Source organism: Capra hircus, chromosome 11 (genome assembly GCF_001704415.2).
Source record: "Capra hircus breed San Clemente chromosome 11, ASM170441v1, whole genome shotgun sequence".
Classification (NCBI taxonomy): Eukaryota; Metazoa; Chordata; class Mammalia; order Artiodactyla; family Bovidae; genus Capra; species Capra hircus.
Genome location: NC_030818.1, coordinates 63,321,181 through 63,336,082, shown reverse-complemented (window position 1 = coordinate 63,336,082; position 14,902 = coordinate 63,321,181). Strand labels below are relative to the sequence as shown.

Sequence of the window (14,902 nt, the reverse complement as noted above, 5' to 3'; positions counted from 1 at the left end):
AAAAAATCCTAAAACATAATTTTCCCTAGAACATTTCAATTTCCAAAACTCCAAAATGCTTAGAGTTTTATGGAACTTGCCTTCATCTTCAAGGTCAAAATTACAAGCGGTCAGATGAGGCCTTGGTTTTTTTTACCACCCACCTCATCACTGGACCTCAAGTGACATCACCTATTTACCACCCACCTCATCACTGGACATCACCTATTATCTGAAAAAGTGAAAAATTACAGTAACTGTCTGAGATGCCATTTTAAAGGCATTTATATTTTATGGAAAGCAAGCAGTGTAGATGCGATACGCCAAGAATCATTCTGAATAATGTCACCTCAAATTGGAAATTAGAGCAAATATACTTTAAAACCACAATTAAATTCCTAGAAAGAACTTTCATAAAAAACATTAAAGAGTTCTCTGCAACTACTGTCTTTTCTTAATCTCCTTAGGATTTTAAGACAAATGTATGATCTTATTTAGAAATAATTTCCAGTTTTCCATGTTTTTGTTTATTCAAAAGAAAACTTGCCACTAGTTTAGTTACTGTTACTAGCTAAAACACTTATCACTAGAAAGGCCTGATATTTATCTCTGTCAAAGTTACTTACAAATAATATTAAAAACAAATGAGAATATCTACTATAGAAAAACTTAAGACTATCACAGAAAAATATAATAAAAGACTCGACTGCTGGGATGTGTCCAGTTCTAGTTTAAATGAAAAAGGCACAATGGTATTTATTTAGAGGGAAAATCCACTGTCAATGGAAAAGTCTTACAAGACTTTGACCTTTTTCTTATTTATAATCAGGTAATGTAAAATCTGCTCATAAACAAGGATAATACAGGAAACAAATCAATCTTTTTCTCTCCTTTACTATTTATAGTTCATTGGCACATTACAATCTTACCTAGTTTATTAAATACACGTATGATACTGTACCAGATGCAAATATATACATATATAGGCTATGACAGGCAATGTTCAATTTAACAGTGAATTGATCCAAATGCAACAACTTCACCCCACTTTTCTGGATCACACATATCCTAAAGAAAGCCACTTGGTTTCTATCATAATGCACACTACATTCCATTTTAATTGTAACATTCATCTACAAAAAACACAAGGAAAACAATTCAAAACTATGTTAGTAATTAGTTCTGGTTTGGTCCATTGTATGCAATCAGGAGAGTATAGGACTTAATTAGTTGCTACCAAATTGAAGCAATGAAAAAGGTTAAAAATCAAAGTACTTAGAAATTAAAATATGGAATCACCCCCCTCCCCAATACTAAAGGGACACAAAACAACAACTACTGTCCCACCAAGCAAAAGTGGAAAACAAACAGAGAGCATGTGTGTAACCTCACTTACCATCTTTTTGTTATTCTACTTCAACAGGTCAAGAAAGGTGAAGAGAGAGAAGGTAGAAGTAAGAGTCAGAAAAGGCCTAAATAAAATCCTCACTGAAATTTTTAAACATACAAGCAATAGAGACAAATTAGGTCGAGGCAGATGCAGTTCTACTACAGTTTACGGAGTTAATAATTAGGGCCAAATTAACATGGACAGTTATTACTCCTGAATGAAAGTTAACTCATTAAACAATTTAAATTTCCAGTTTTCAGTGTACCACATTTTAGGTAACAAGACACAAAAAGTACAAATCAATCCACTAGGCATATTCCAAATTTGAAATATTCCAAAAAAGTCAAATTTCTTTCATTTGTTACTGAATTTAAGTACCTTAATTAAGGAAAATAAACAGCAGAAAAGGTCTAGCTGAGTAGGGAAAGGGTGTTTAGAGTGTTTTTCCAAGCTCTAGTAGTCAAGTTAAATTTGACACAGTTCTCTTTTCTTTCACTGTTTTCTACTGGAAGAACAAATTAACTTGAAAGACTTAAAAAGATTAAGCAGATTGAACAGCAGTAAACCAACTTAACAGACTGACAAACCATACAAGCAAATGCTACTGGGGAATTCCTTAGCAAAAATGTCTTATTTGAGTATCACCTAGACTCATTTCTATCACTTGCCCTTAAAAAGAAAGAAAAGTAGGAGTGAAAAATATAGGTAATTATTTGTGACTATGCTGGACAATAAAAATAGCTATATGTGATGTAGCTTAATACCTCAAAAATGTTATTATCCGTAAAGTATATTAAAAAACCATTCTTCTTTAAAAGGCTGATACTGAATAAAAGTGACTTTCAACATTATTACAAAACTGTATCCTTATCACTATTACTAGCTAAATTTTAAGCTGAAGTTCATTTAAGATGGAATTCAATCAGAACAAAAGGAGTTAACAAAAACAGAATATGGGATTCTATAAAATTCCCAAAAGACACTAAAAAAAAAAACACCCCCAACCAAGAAACTCTCATATTGAGTATCCCTTCTGATTATAATAAAACAGAGGCCAGAATCATTCACTCTTTTAAGTCTTTGAAAAAATTATCACAGAACCTAAGTTTCAGTTTGTATTTTTATTCATCGTGTAACTCAATCCTCTAGTCCCAACAGCAGAGAGCTCTTCAGCAGCAAATGTCTCCTATCTATTACCAGCTTTCTAAACACCTCAAACAAACGTCCCAGAGATGGGTAACTTAACTTACAACCTAATAAACTCTCTGAAGTCTTGTCAAGGACTGTCCAGATAGGACCAACGATGCTAGTCTGTTCACAAATGATTCATAAAACGGCTTCTAAATTCTACTACATTTCGTGTAATCTAATCTGATCCCTAGGCTATCTGAAGATTTTAAGTCAAATGGTAACCACTGACTTTTGATTGTTCTTTTTTTTCTCCCTTCTAAAATATTGTTAACTCCCTTTTGATTTCCACCTCCTTTAATAGAAGATAAAAATCTATTAAGGTCCAGTCTCATGTTAAGAATGGTATGTAGGCAATGACAACATTCCCTCCCTTCTTCTCCTTGTCCTAAGATAAATGATGCAAGGTCAAATAAAGACTTGCACAGCTTCCTCCTGCACACTGTGGAAATCAGTTATTATACTGGTGAAAAAAGGAACCAATAAGATGCACACTCTATTTTTCCTGAATAGCTATATAAAAATGTAGGGATATCAGGCCATGAGAACATGGAAGAAGTTTCAGCTCCCAAAGAGACACTAACACTGAATGACAAATATATGGAATTGAAAGACATAAAAGTACCAGGCTGATTTCTTTTAAAATTATACTATAGGACTTTAAGTCACTAATACAGCATTTACATCAACATAAAAATCTTATTTTTATTGTATTCAGAGAGTAATGGCATCAAGCTATACTTAAAGTCAGACGAAATTACTTTCAGTTTCTGTACCTTTCTTCACGTGTTGATAAAAATTTTAAATATAAGAAATTCGGCCCTCCTCCTTTGCTTTCCAAGGCATCACATCTTAAAACTGCTTAATTCAAAGAACATTTCAGTAGGTTTTGCTCCTCATTTATCAATAAATAAAATATTACCTTGATTTCAATGTTTCCCACTTTGGTGGTCGATCTGATAATAGGTCTTCCAACCAAAGCTGGGAAGATATGTTCTGGAAAGTTAGAGCCTGCATATCCACACTTCACAAACTGGAAAAGAACAGTAAAAAGTGGGTTAGCGTCAAAGTATTTACACTATTATCCATTTAAAAACTGTATCTGAAAAGTACTGTTTGCATTTATATAATATCCTAAACTTTTGGTGCTTTCAAATTACCCAAAGTAATCACCCCGTCTATCATATCCTCCATTTATTTCCTCCATGGCCTGACTACTGGAGTTCCCATTTTTTGACTGGTTAACTCTTAGGGAAAGCCTCAAGGGACCTAAGCTGAGCAGTGCATGCTGGAACCTGCTGCCTTGATGCACAGCAAGGAAGGGACAAATTCATTCAATGAATGCTAAGGATTTTTAAAAGAAATGTCAGAAAATGAACAGAACCAAAGCAGGCTTTCATTCATGTCTGGGAATTCACTTAAGTACCACCATTTTCCAAAATGGGGAAATCAAATGGCATCTGGACCAGCAGCAAGTTAAAATAAACGTTTATTAGGCATTTTTGGCTATTTACATTTTTATATTCAGAGAAACATTTAGTAATACCAGGTGACATAAGTTCATATTTAGATAGTATACTTCTCCAATGAGGATGTAGCATTGATTCTAATAATACTTCCACTTTACGAATAAGAAACAGATACACTAGGAGATTTAATGACTACAGTAAAACTGAAAATAGAACCAAGGGTTTTTAATGCTCATATCAATAATGCAGTCTGTTTGGTCTTATTTTTAAGAGCAGCCATTACAAGGAAAAGGCAGTTAAAAACTTCAGGGTAGGAGGAAGAAGCTATATAAGAGGAGCTGTCATCAACCTCTACCATTCCCTTAACAAGATTTTGTGCAACGTACAGTATACTGTGCAAACACTTTTGTGTCTACTGATGAATCCCAAGCACCTAGAACAGTGTCTGACACATGCTAGGTGCGTATTATTTAACTGATCAATAAAAATGAAAAGTTTTGCTGCTGACTCAAGAGTACAATAGTATGATTATTTTAATATAGAGAACATGTTTAATATTGAGACAATCTATTGTTCCATGGATCTGGCACCACATTATCTTAGAAGAATTAAGGAGAAAAACAATACTTGAATGTGACATATGACGGAAATAACACAAAAGTGGACAGAAAGCTGTTACATACAAGGAACTGTTTTGTTTGATGGTGGTAAAAGCTAGCAACAACCTGAAACTCACTGACTTCTGACTAACTCTCTAAAACACAAAATTTTTCTATTTCAAAGACAACCTTGTTGGAAACGATACTGATGAACCACATTTAATTATAAATAGCCTAGAACATTCTGCCATGCATAACTGCAAGTCTTTTAAAAATAGTGCTCTAAAAAAATATGTTAAAATCATGTCTTCATCAGACTGAAGCTACTAGTCTGAAAAAAATCTGTCTAAAATTTAAAAATTGCACATTTCCAATACCACCTGAATTCATATCCCCTCATTCATGTTCACATTTTAGAATTTACATAAAATATACTGTTCAAATAGGTTTTCTTCCAAACCCACAAAACCTAGTCCTGCTCAGTTTGCCACTGAACCTACGTTTTCTAAAACCTAAAACATCATGATACGATTCTTTCCGGATTACCTTCCAAGGCTGAAGTTAGTGTGATATGATGGCATATGCAATAGATATCCTGCTTGCTCATACCTACCTCTACTTGAATAGTGGTTGATAGTAAAGAACAATATACTTCCCACGCTAAAAAAAAGCGTTTAACAGAATTCAGAAGTGTTAGTTCATTTTTCCACAATATCTTCCCAAAAAATTTATTAATCTGACCCAGAAAGAGTTGGAGCAACAACTGCTGCAGAGGAAAAGAATACTTAGTATTTTCTAGTCTATTCAAATTAAAAGGAAAAAAACCTTTCACACTCATCTCTTCTAAATCAAACTCTCTAGTCCTTAAGCCAAAAGCCAGTTCACTTATTGTGAACTGAGAGCAGATGTTAGACCAGATAATTTCTTCTCATTATGCCACTACATTCAAATTTCTACATAAATAAAATCTGTCATGACCACCCGACAAGTCATAATTTATACATATATTTCAAATATAAACAGCAAAAACAACATAAACATTAAACTTTTATGCAGTGACATAACGAGCAGATAAACACACTGCTGCTGCTGCTAAGTCGCTTCAGTCATGTCCAACTCTGTGCGACCCCATAGATGGCAGCCCACTAGGCTCTGCCATCCCTGGGATTCCCCAGGCAAGAACGCTGGAGTGGGTTGCCATTTTCTTCTCCAATGCATGAAAGTGAAAAGTGAAGCCGCTGAGTCGTGTCCAACTCTCAGCAACCGCATGGACTGCAGCCTACCAGGCTCCTCCGTCCATGGGATTTTCCAGGCAAGAGTACTGGAGTGGGGTGCCATTGCCTTCTCCGATAAACACATCGTAAAACGAATGAAAAAAAGAATCTACACATTTGTAAAGGCAATTTTCAGCATAGTAAATGTAAACCAATGATTTAACTGAGAAATCTTAACACTAGGTGAAGGTGGGAGGAGGAGCCTGGGATGGAGCCTAAGTCAAGTCGTGTCTGTCCCATCCCCCCCATCTCCCCACCCGACCAGGCAGTCAGGAGGGTGAGGAGGTAAAATGCTTGTTCGAGCATATTTCACAGGACAACATATTTGCCAAGTGCCTAAAGTAAGAAAACAAAAATTAAGAATTCCTAAAACTATAAAAATAACTCTGAACTACTATTCCTGTGCTTCATTAAAAGATGAAGGAACTTCTCTGGAGGTCCAGTGGCTAATACTCTGCATTCCCAATGCAGGGAGACCAGGGATCAGGGAACTAGATTCCACATGCCACAACTAAAGATCCCATATGCCATAACTAACCTAGTGCCACCAAATAAACACATTAACTAAAATAAATATTTTTTAAAATTATTTAAAAAATGGAAAGTTGGCTTTTAGTTCAAATTAAAGATAGCAATCACTAATTAATGAAATTATTTATTCTGATTAAGCAGTAGCTTACTGGAAGTAGATGCTGCCACAGTAATCCAGTGCTAGCATTCCTACAGGGAACTAGTGTTTGGTCTAAATGGCAATAGCTGCACTACATCACATTATTTCAGATGTCAACGCAATAGCAGTTAAAATAACAAGAATATAATTAAAATGATCTATTTCTCAGTAATATATAACCAACAGACAACCTGGCATTTCCTTTCTTACAAAAAAGCCAGTATTTTTTAAAAAATCTAAACCATAAGGTAATAATATACAAAGAAAATATTCTTTTCTAAACTACTTGTTTGGCATAACTTTAATTCTTGAAATACCTCCCCCCACTTCAATCATTTTAAGACCTCATGACTTAGTTCTCTCACTGTGTGCAATAGGGCTATGTTTAAGAAATAGACTTTACCATATATAGTTTCCTCTTCATAGCACTGTGGTTTAAACAGGCTCCCTTACTTCCCACTGAGTCATCAAATGGTAAGAACATGAACAATATAATTTTCTTTCAAAGAAAAAAAAAAGCCCATGTACATTTGCTGTAAAGGTATCTTTCTCCCCTCAAAAAACAAACAGATTTATAAAGCTTCATTTGGGCTTATTTAATTTGTATTTTTCCTTTATTACTTTAAATAAATGGCACTGATAAAAATAATTTAATTGCATAGTGATTACTCTGATCTTAGATCACCAAAATATTTATTCTGTTTATTCCAAAGCATTTTCAAGGGCTAAACCAAATCTACTTTTGATTTGGTTCTACTTCAAACACGCCTAAATCCAACATATAAATTTGCTTAAGCCTGATAAAGCAAGCTGTAATCAACTACAAACATGAATTGTAAAAGTACAATTAAAAAAAAAAGTGTAGGTATCTTAACACTACAAGCTACTCTGTGTCACTGGACCCTAAAAATTATACCAGTCAAGCAGCAAGCACTCGAAAAGTCTTCACTGTTGGTAAACTAACTCAACGTTGATGAAATCACCCAAGTCTGGCAAAAGAATACACAACGTCAGGGGCCTGGGCCCAATCCTTGAAAGGCACCTAAGCTGAAGCAGATCTCCACATCTTCACCTATCTGGCCACTTTCCGCAGCTTTATGTTAGGTGGCGGTTTACACAGGCTCCATTTTAGGTCTGGATGGTTATGAGGATGAAGTGCATAAGGTATTGGAATCGGATGCGCTTTCCTCCTCTAGGAGGCCCTACAGAGGCACTGGTCAGCTTGGGAGCTGGAGAGGTTGAGGAGCAGGACCATAACCTGGCATGTGATCATAAGAACTCATCTACCCTGAGGGCTTTCCATTTAGGGCCTGCCAGAGAGGCTTAAAAAAAAAAATCAACTTCTCAAATGGCCTATAATTTTAAAACCTAAAATGTGTTAAGAGGCAAGTTGCTTCAGAATAACAACTATTCTCATAAATTTTTAGAAACTAAATTTTAGTATCTTCTTAATCACAGAGGAATCATTAGACCTTCAGGTACCTAACTAAAATCAACAGGACTATGAAGTATAAGAAATACAGACTCTAAGTGGCTCCTAATTCTCTAAATTTTCAGAAATATCACAGCATTCCTGACTACGTATTACATCAGAGCTTTCTTCATGGAGTTTCTTCATTAAGTCAATCATGTCCTATAGAAAATCTGGATATTTAAAGTAATTAGAAATACAATGCCAAATATTACACAAGGCTTTGTTTGAATTAACTACACTTTTCTACTTATGTCACAATAACTTATCTTTTGTCTTAAGGAACAAGATTCTTAAATTATAGATTAGACATAAGGCTAATCAAATATACAATGAGTTTTGTAACAAGCTAATGAAACAGTAACATAAAACTAATTATGGGACTTCCCTGCCAGTCCAGTGCTTCCACTACAGGGGACGTGGGTTCCATCCCTGGCCAGGGAACTAAGATCCCCACATGCTACAGAGCCAAGAAAAAAAAAAGCTTAAGAACAAGAAAAAAAAGATTTTTAATTGCATATTATGAAATAACATATACTACAAAAACTGGTTTCTCTGTCCTTCAAAGAGGAGGAATCCATTAAAATATAACTGACTTCAATTTCTAAAAAAAAACAAAACTAACATAGTCACACAAAAAATACATTAGTATCAATTTTTTAAAAGATTTACATTTATTTAGATGTCAATTTGAGACTACAGGGGGGAATTAGGCCAATTTTTTTTTTAAAAAGCACCTTTAAACTGAGTTTTAACTGCAAAAGGAACACATTTATAATTTCATTTAAAGACAGTTTAACATTGCATGGTTTGTTAAAAAATAAAGAACATTTTCCCAATAACTGAGTCATGAAGTCCTTCCCACCTGACCTCACTCTTATCCCTAGTCTCACGGATAACCACGACGAACATAAATTTCTCACAAATCCCTTCAAAACTTTCACATACACATATACATTTGTGGACACATAAATAGCTTTAATAAAGAACACGCACATAAATGGAAGCTGCCTCTTTTTAAGTACTATGCTATTTTGTATGAACGTTGCATTAAATGATAACACTTCTTACTCTCATCCATTTTCAACTTAGTTCAGATAAAGCTAGTATAATCACTGCTTGTAAAAATTCAATCAAAGGCAGTATTATGGCGGTGAGTATCAGCTCTTTTTTCCCCCCAACGATCCAGTTTCCAAAGTGACTTGAAGTTCATACAAAATCTATTTTAATTCATATATTACATTTATGGAAGGAAGGGGATAAAGTGACAAAATACTGCAGCTTCAAAATGGTTACAAATTGCTTTAATGCAGGGGGAAGTGATCACTACAGAACTCATCCAAAATAAGTAACAGTTCTGTATTCTAATTTGCTGACTTTGCTGCCTAAAAAAATTTTTTTTAATTGAGGGGAGGGGCGACTGAGAAACAACTTTCAAATAATGTCTAAATCAGTGTTTTACTCCGATTTTTACAATTATTTGCATTTTAGGATCTTAAATACTAACATTAACTGTAGTCTGCCAATAAGGGAAAAAAGGAGGAGGGGTACCCAAACTTCCTAAGGTTAACTTCCCTAAGGTTAGTGGAATTACTACTTGGGCCTTAAAGGATCAAGATCAACCACGGAAACATACTGGTCTCTGCGGGGCTGCACCTGGGCCAAATTCAAAACGTAAATGATGCACAGCCGATCTGGCCTTCCATTCTCTCAGAAAACAAGAAAACAAAACAACAAAAGCCTCAGACACTGCGAAAGGACTGAGGTTCATTGCATGACAGCAGTTCCCTTTTTTCTTTAAACCCGTTTCCTGCCTCCTGTTCCGTATCTTCAACTCTACAGGAAGAGCAAGGCCTCTTGGTCTTTTTCCTTTTTACACATCGGCGACCCTGGTGAGTGAAGCCCTTTCGCAACGCACAAGCGTAGCCTTTTACCCCTCCAGCCCTCAAGCCAAATTCCTGCGGCTAGAGCGCTGGGCCGTCCCCGGACCAGTAGCAGGTGGGAACCCCATCCATCGCCGGCCTCGCCCGCCGTCCTGACCCCGAGCTGCGGGAGTGCCCAGCTCGGGGCTACTAAGGGGTCCAGTCCGCTCGAGCCCCACACCCACGCGGGTGGAAAGCGCTGGCCAGCGCCCCTCGGCCCGGGCGGCAGAGGTCCCAGGGGTGCAGCTCCGGGCGCTTTAGGCCCGCGCGCCCCCCGCACATCCGGGCCCCGGCCTGTGGCCGCTGCAGCCTCCCCGCCGAGCGCTTACCCCGGTGCCGTTGTCGCACACCACCACCTTCCTGCCCTGGCTGTCCATCGTCCTCCCGGAAGAGAGCCGGAGCCACAGCCGCTGCCGAACAACCTAGAGCACCCACCGCCCGTCTCGTTCCTCTTCCTCCTCCTCCCTCTTCCCGGCCCCGCCTTCAGTCTAACGTTTCTCCCCCAACCGGAAGTGACCGCCGGGTCTCACCCGCCACCTAACAAACTGCCTGCGCGGAAGAGGCGGGGACGGGAGGAAGGAGGCCGAGACTGGCAGTGGTGCACTCCAATAAGAAAAAAAGGAGCCCGAGGCCCCGCCTACGGCGCCAGCCCGGCTTCCGCGCCTGCTCCGCCTTTAGGGTCGCCGCCCTTCCGGGTTCTTCCTGTGGGTGTCTTGTTCCCGACCCTTTGGTGGGCAGTAATAGTAGCCGAGCTGGCAGGCGGTTTCCCCTGCTTTATAAGGCTTTGCAGGAGTTCGGGGTTTTCCGACTGCAGGCAGATGAAGGACAACGGTCTGTGGCGAGAGGGCATTGGAATGTGACAGAGAAGCCTGCCGGCAGGGCCGAAACGGAAGACACCCTTACTATCCCCACCATTGAATGATACTTGGTGTGTCATTGCTTCTAGGCCTTTTCAGCGGGCAGAGCTGGGATGGGTATAGACACATGAAATCGTGCATTTATACAGATGCCCCTGATTCCAGTCCAACCCATCTCGTCCGGGTTTGCCGTTAGGTGAGCCTCACTGCTCACCACTTCCCTTGTAGCAGCACCATATTGCTTCACACCTCTATTGTACCTGTTTGAACCCAGGCTCTCGACTTTGAAATGGGGCAACCCTACTTTCAAATACGTCCCTGCCAACGAAGACTAATGTGATCTGGGCCTACCCCCGTCTATTTACGGGGATAGCAGTCGCTCTTCCGTGGGTGGTTGTATGCTTAAAGGAAATGGCAACCCGCTCCAGTATTCTTGCCTGGAAAATTCTATGGACAGAGGAGCTTGGCAGGCTATAGTCCATGGGGTCGCAAAGGGTGGGACAGGACTTAGAAACTACACAGCAAAGTAAGCAATCCATTCAGTGGACGCTATTTACTATTAATTTCATGTTCTTAAACTCGAATGTGCGTGCTCAGTCGTGTCTGACTGTGATCACATGGACTGTGGCGCGCCAGGCCTCTCTGTTCCTTGGGCTTTTTCAGGCAAGAATACTGAAGTGGGGATCTTCCCAGCCCAGGGGTGGAACCCCACTCGCGTTCATTAGCAGGGCTGGAGTCTCTACCGCTGAGCCTCTTGGGAAGCCCTGTTAAACTTCTGGTTCTCTCTATAATGCTCCTGCCTTTTTTCTTTTTAATCAATCAGGAGACTTATGCTCTCAGAGCCGGTTGTCACATCTTTGAAGACTTTGCCGATAACCTCCAAGATGCTCTTTATTCTCTTTTCTTGCTATTATTTTACCGTGGGTGTTTGAATATTGTGCTTGTTACACTCAACAAGTATTTATTGTATGAATGACATTAATCTATTTTAAAATGCCATCATATTTGAGAGGTGAGAACTAGAACTGTGCCTTTCACTTGCTGTACATGTGTATTGACAATAAAACTTGGATGATGAACCCCCAGTTCGGTATTATAATACTAGACTGCTTCTCAGTTTCACTCTGTCCTTTTATCAATAGTTTTCAGACTTCATAAAGACGAAGAATGCTTTATTTAAATTTAATCTTAAATGGAAACCAGGTATATTAAAATAGATCAAAATATGCGAGTTCCATGGTGGTCTGGTGGCTAGGATTCTGTGCTTTCACTGTGGTGGCTTGGGGTTCAGTCCCTCGTCAGTGAACTGAGATGCCACAAGCCGAACAGCCAAAATTTGAGGGGGGAAAATAATCAAAATAAAACTCCATAGTTGTTGGAAGTTTGAGAATTTAGGATGGCTGGATCATGGAAAAAGCAAAGGTTCCAGAAAAATATCTATTTCTGCTTTATTGACTATGCCAAAGCCTTTGACTGTGTGGATCACAATAAACGGAAAATTCTTCAAAAGATGGGAATACCAGACCACCTGACCTGCCTCTTGAGAAATCTGTATGCAGGTCAGGAAGCAACAGTTAGAACTGGACATGGAACAGACTGGTTCCAAATAGGAAAAGGAGTATGTCAAGGTTGTGTATTGTCACCTTGCTTATTTAACTTCTAGGCAGAGTACATCATGAGAAACGCTGGACTGGAAGAAACACAAGCTGGAATCAAGATTGCCGGGAGAAATATCAATAACCTCAGATATGCAGATGACACTACCCTCACGGCAGAAAGTGAAGAGGAACTAAAAATCCTCTTGATGAAAGTGAAAGAGGAGAGTGAAAAAGTTGGCCTAAAGCTCAACATTCAGAAAACGAAGATCATGGTACCTGGTCCCATCACTTCATGGGAAATAGATGGGGAAACAGTGTCAAACTTTATTTTTGGGGGCTCCAAAATCACTTCAGATGGTGACTGCAGCCATGAAATTAAAAGATGCTTACTCCTTGGAAGAAAAGTTAAGACCAACCTAGATAGTATATTCAAAAGCAGAGACATTACTTTGCTGACTAAGGTCCGTCTAGTCAAGGCTATGGTTTTTCCTATGGTCATGTATGGATGTGAGAGTTGGACTGTGAAGAAGGCTGAGCACCGAAGAATCGATGCTTTTGAACTGTGGTGTTTGAGAAGACTCTTGAGAGTCCCTTGGACTGCCAGGAGATCCAACCAGTCCAATCTGAAGGAGATCAGCCCTGGGATTTCTTTGGAAGGAATGATGCTAAAGCTGAAACTCCAGTACTTTGGCCACCTCATGCGAAGAGTTGACTCATTGGAAAAGACTCTGATGCTGGGAGGGATTAGGGGCAGGAGGAGAAGGGGACGACAGAGGAGGAGATGGCTGGATGGCATCACTGACTCGATGGACGTGAGTCTGAGTGAACTCCAGGAGTTGGTGATGGACAGGGAGGCCTGGCGTGCTGCGATTCATGGGGTCGCAAAGAGTCAGACACGACTGAGCGACTTAACTGAACTGAACTGAAGGCTACAGGGAAATCTGTCTTCCCTGCATCTGCTTCTGTAGTCACTGAGGTACCTCAGCCTGCTGAACTTTGCAATAGTTCATAAATTACACATCTTACTTTCGTGGCCAGGTGTGCTGCAGTCCATGGGGTCCCAAAGAGTCAGATATGACTAAGCGACAGAAAACTAACAACTTTTGTGGCCTGAGTGCTAGTACTGTGCAGTTTTTCTGGAAGTTTATTTAATTGGTGTCAGCAAATTGAATTCAAGCATTTCTGTGTCCTTTTACTTTTCCTCTTTATGAAATTTAATGGATTACTAATTTTTACTTTTTAAGAAGTAGCATTTGTTGTTCTGATTATAAAATCAGTCCATGCAGATGTTAGAAAATATCAACAAACACCTATGCTACACTAATGAAAATGCAGTAAAACCCCTTGATTATGCAAATTCAGGTATAACACTCTTGGTGATGCTCCTGTCTTCTGTACCAGCCTCATCCTGATCATTTCACTTTCCTCAAAATAATGTGACCTCACATTTTAGGTGATTGAATTGTGTGTGTGTGTATGTGTCGGGTCGTGGTTGTGCTGTGGTCCACAGCGTGTGTGCCGTTAGTCGGGTTTGTGCTTTGTCTTCATGTCTCATTAAATGGTGTTTTTCCCCCATAGCAGTGAGTTGAGTTGGTGTATCACTATACAGTTACAGGAGAAGGCAATGGCAACCCACTCCAGTACTCTTGCCTGAAAAATCCCATGGATGGAGGAACCTGGGTGGCTGCAGTCCATGGGGTCGCACAGAGTCGGACACGACTGAAGTGACTTAGCAGCAACAGTGTGTGTGTGTGAAAGAAGGTTTCATTTCTAGACTTCTGCTGAAATTTTATGTATATTACTCTGCACATAATCTTGCTAGGCAGGTATTTCCTTTTTACATATGACAAAATGGAAGCGTTAAAAAAAATAAAGTCTCCCAAGATCTACATACAGAAATAAATATATTTATATATGCCATCAGCAAACAATCTGAAAATTAAAGAGAACAATTTTATTTACAAGAGTATAAGAAAAATCCGAATAAATATAATAGAAATAATTCAAGACCTATACACAACATTGCTGAGAGAAGTCAAAGATCCAGGTAAATAAATATACCATTGTCATAAATTGAACACTTGTTAAGATGACAGTTCTCTTCAAATTGATCTACAGATTCAATATAATCTCTATCAAAACCCCAGCAGTCCTTTCTCTTTTTAGAATTGACAAGTTTGATTCTAAACTTTATGTGGAAATGCAAGGGAACCAGAATACCCAAAGCAGTTTTGAAAAAAGTGAAAGAGGCAGACTTCCACTGCTGCTGCTGCTGCTAAGTCACTTCAGTCATGTCCAACTCTGTGCAACCCCATAGACAACAGCCCACCAGGCTCCTCTGTCCCTGGGATTCTCCAGGCAAGGATACCGGAATGGGTTGCCATTTCCTTCTCCTAGACTTCCACTATCTGATTTCAAAACTTACTCTGAAGCTGCAGTAATGAATATAGTGTAGTATTGGCACAAGGATAAATGTATAGATCAA

The 14,902-nt window shown here is 39.0% G+C and overlaps 1 protein-coding gene and 1 long non-coding RNA gene across 2 annotated transcripts in view; one reads left to right on the top strand and one right to left on the bottom strand.

Moving 5' to 3' along the window:
* ACTR2 (ARP2 actin related protein 2 homolog) overlaps positions 1–10,563 on the bottom strand; it is a 38,783-nt gene extending 28,220 nt beyond the window's left edge. The window contains exons 1-2 of the mRNA XM_018055429.1: positions 10,292–10,563; positions 3,480–3,590 (exon numbers count right to left, since the gene is read on the bottom strand). Of these exons, the coding sequence (XP_017910918.1) occupies positions 3,480–3,590; positions 10,292–10,339 (159 nt within the window). The 5' untranslated portion in view covers positions 10,340–10,563. The remainder of the gene's footprint in view (positions 1–3,479; positions 3,591–10,291) is intronic.
* Positions 10,660–11,899, top strand: LOC108637112. Its single transcript, XR_001918754.1, has 2 exons — positions 10,660–10,890; positions 11,643–11,899. It is a non-coding gene; the product is annotated as an uncharacterized LOC108637112 (long non-coding RNA).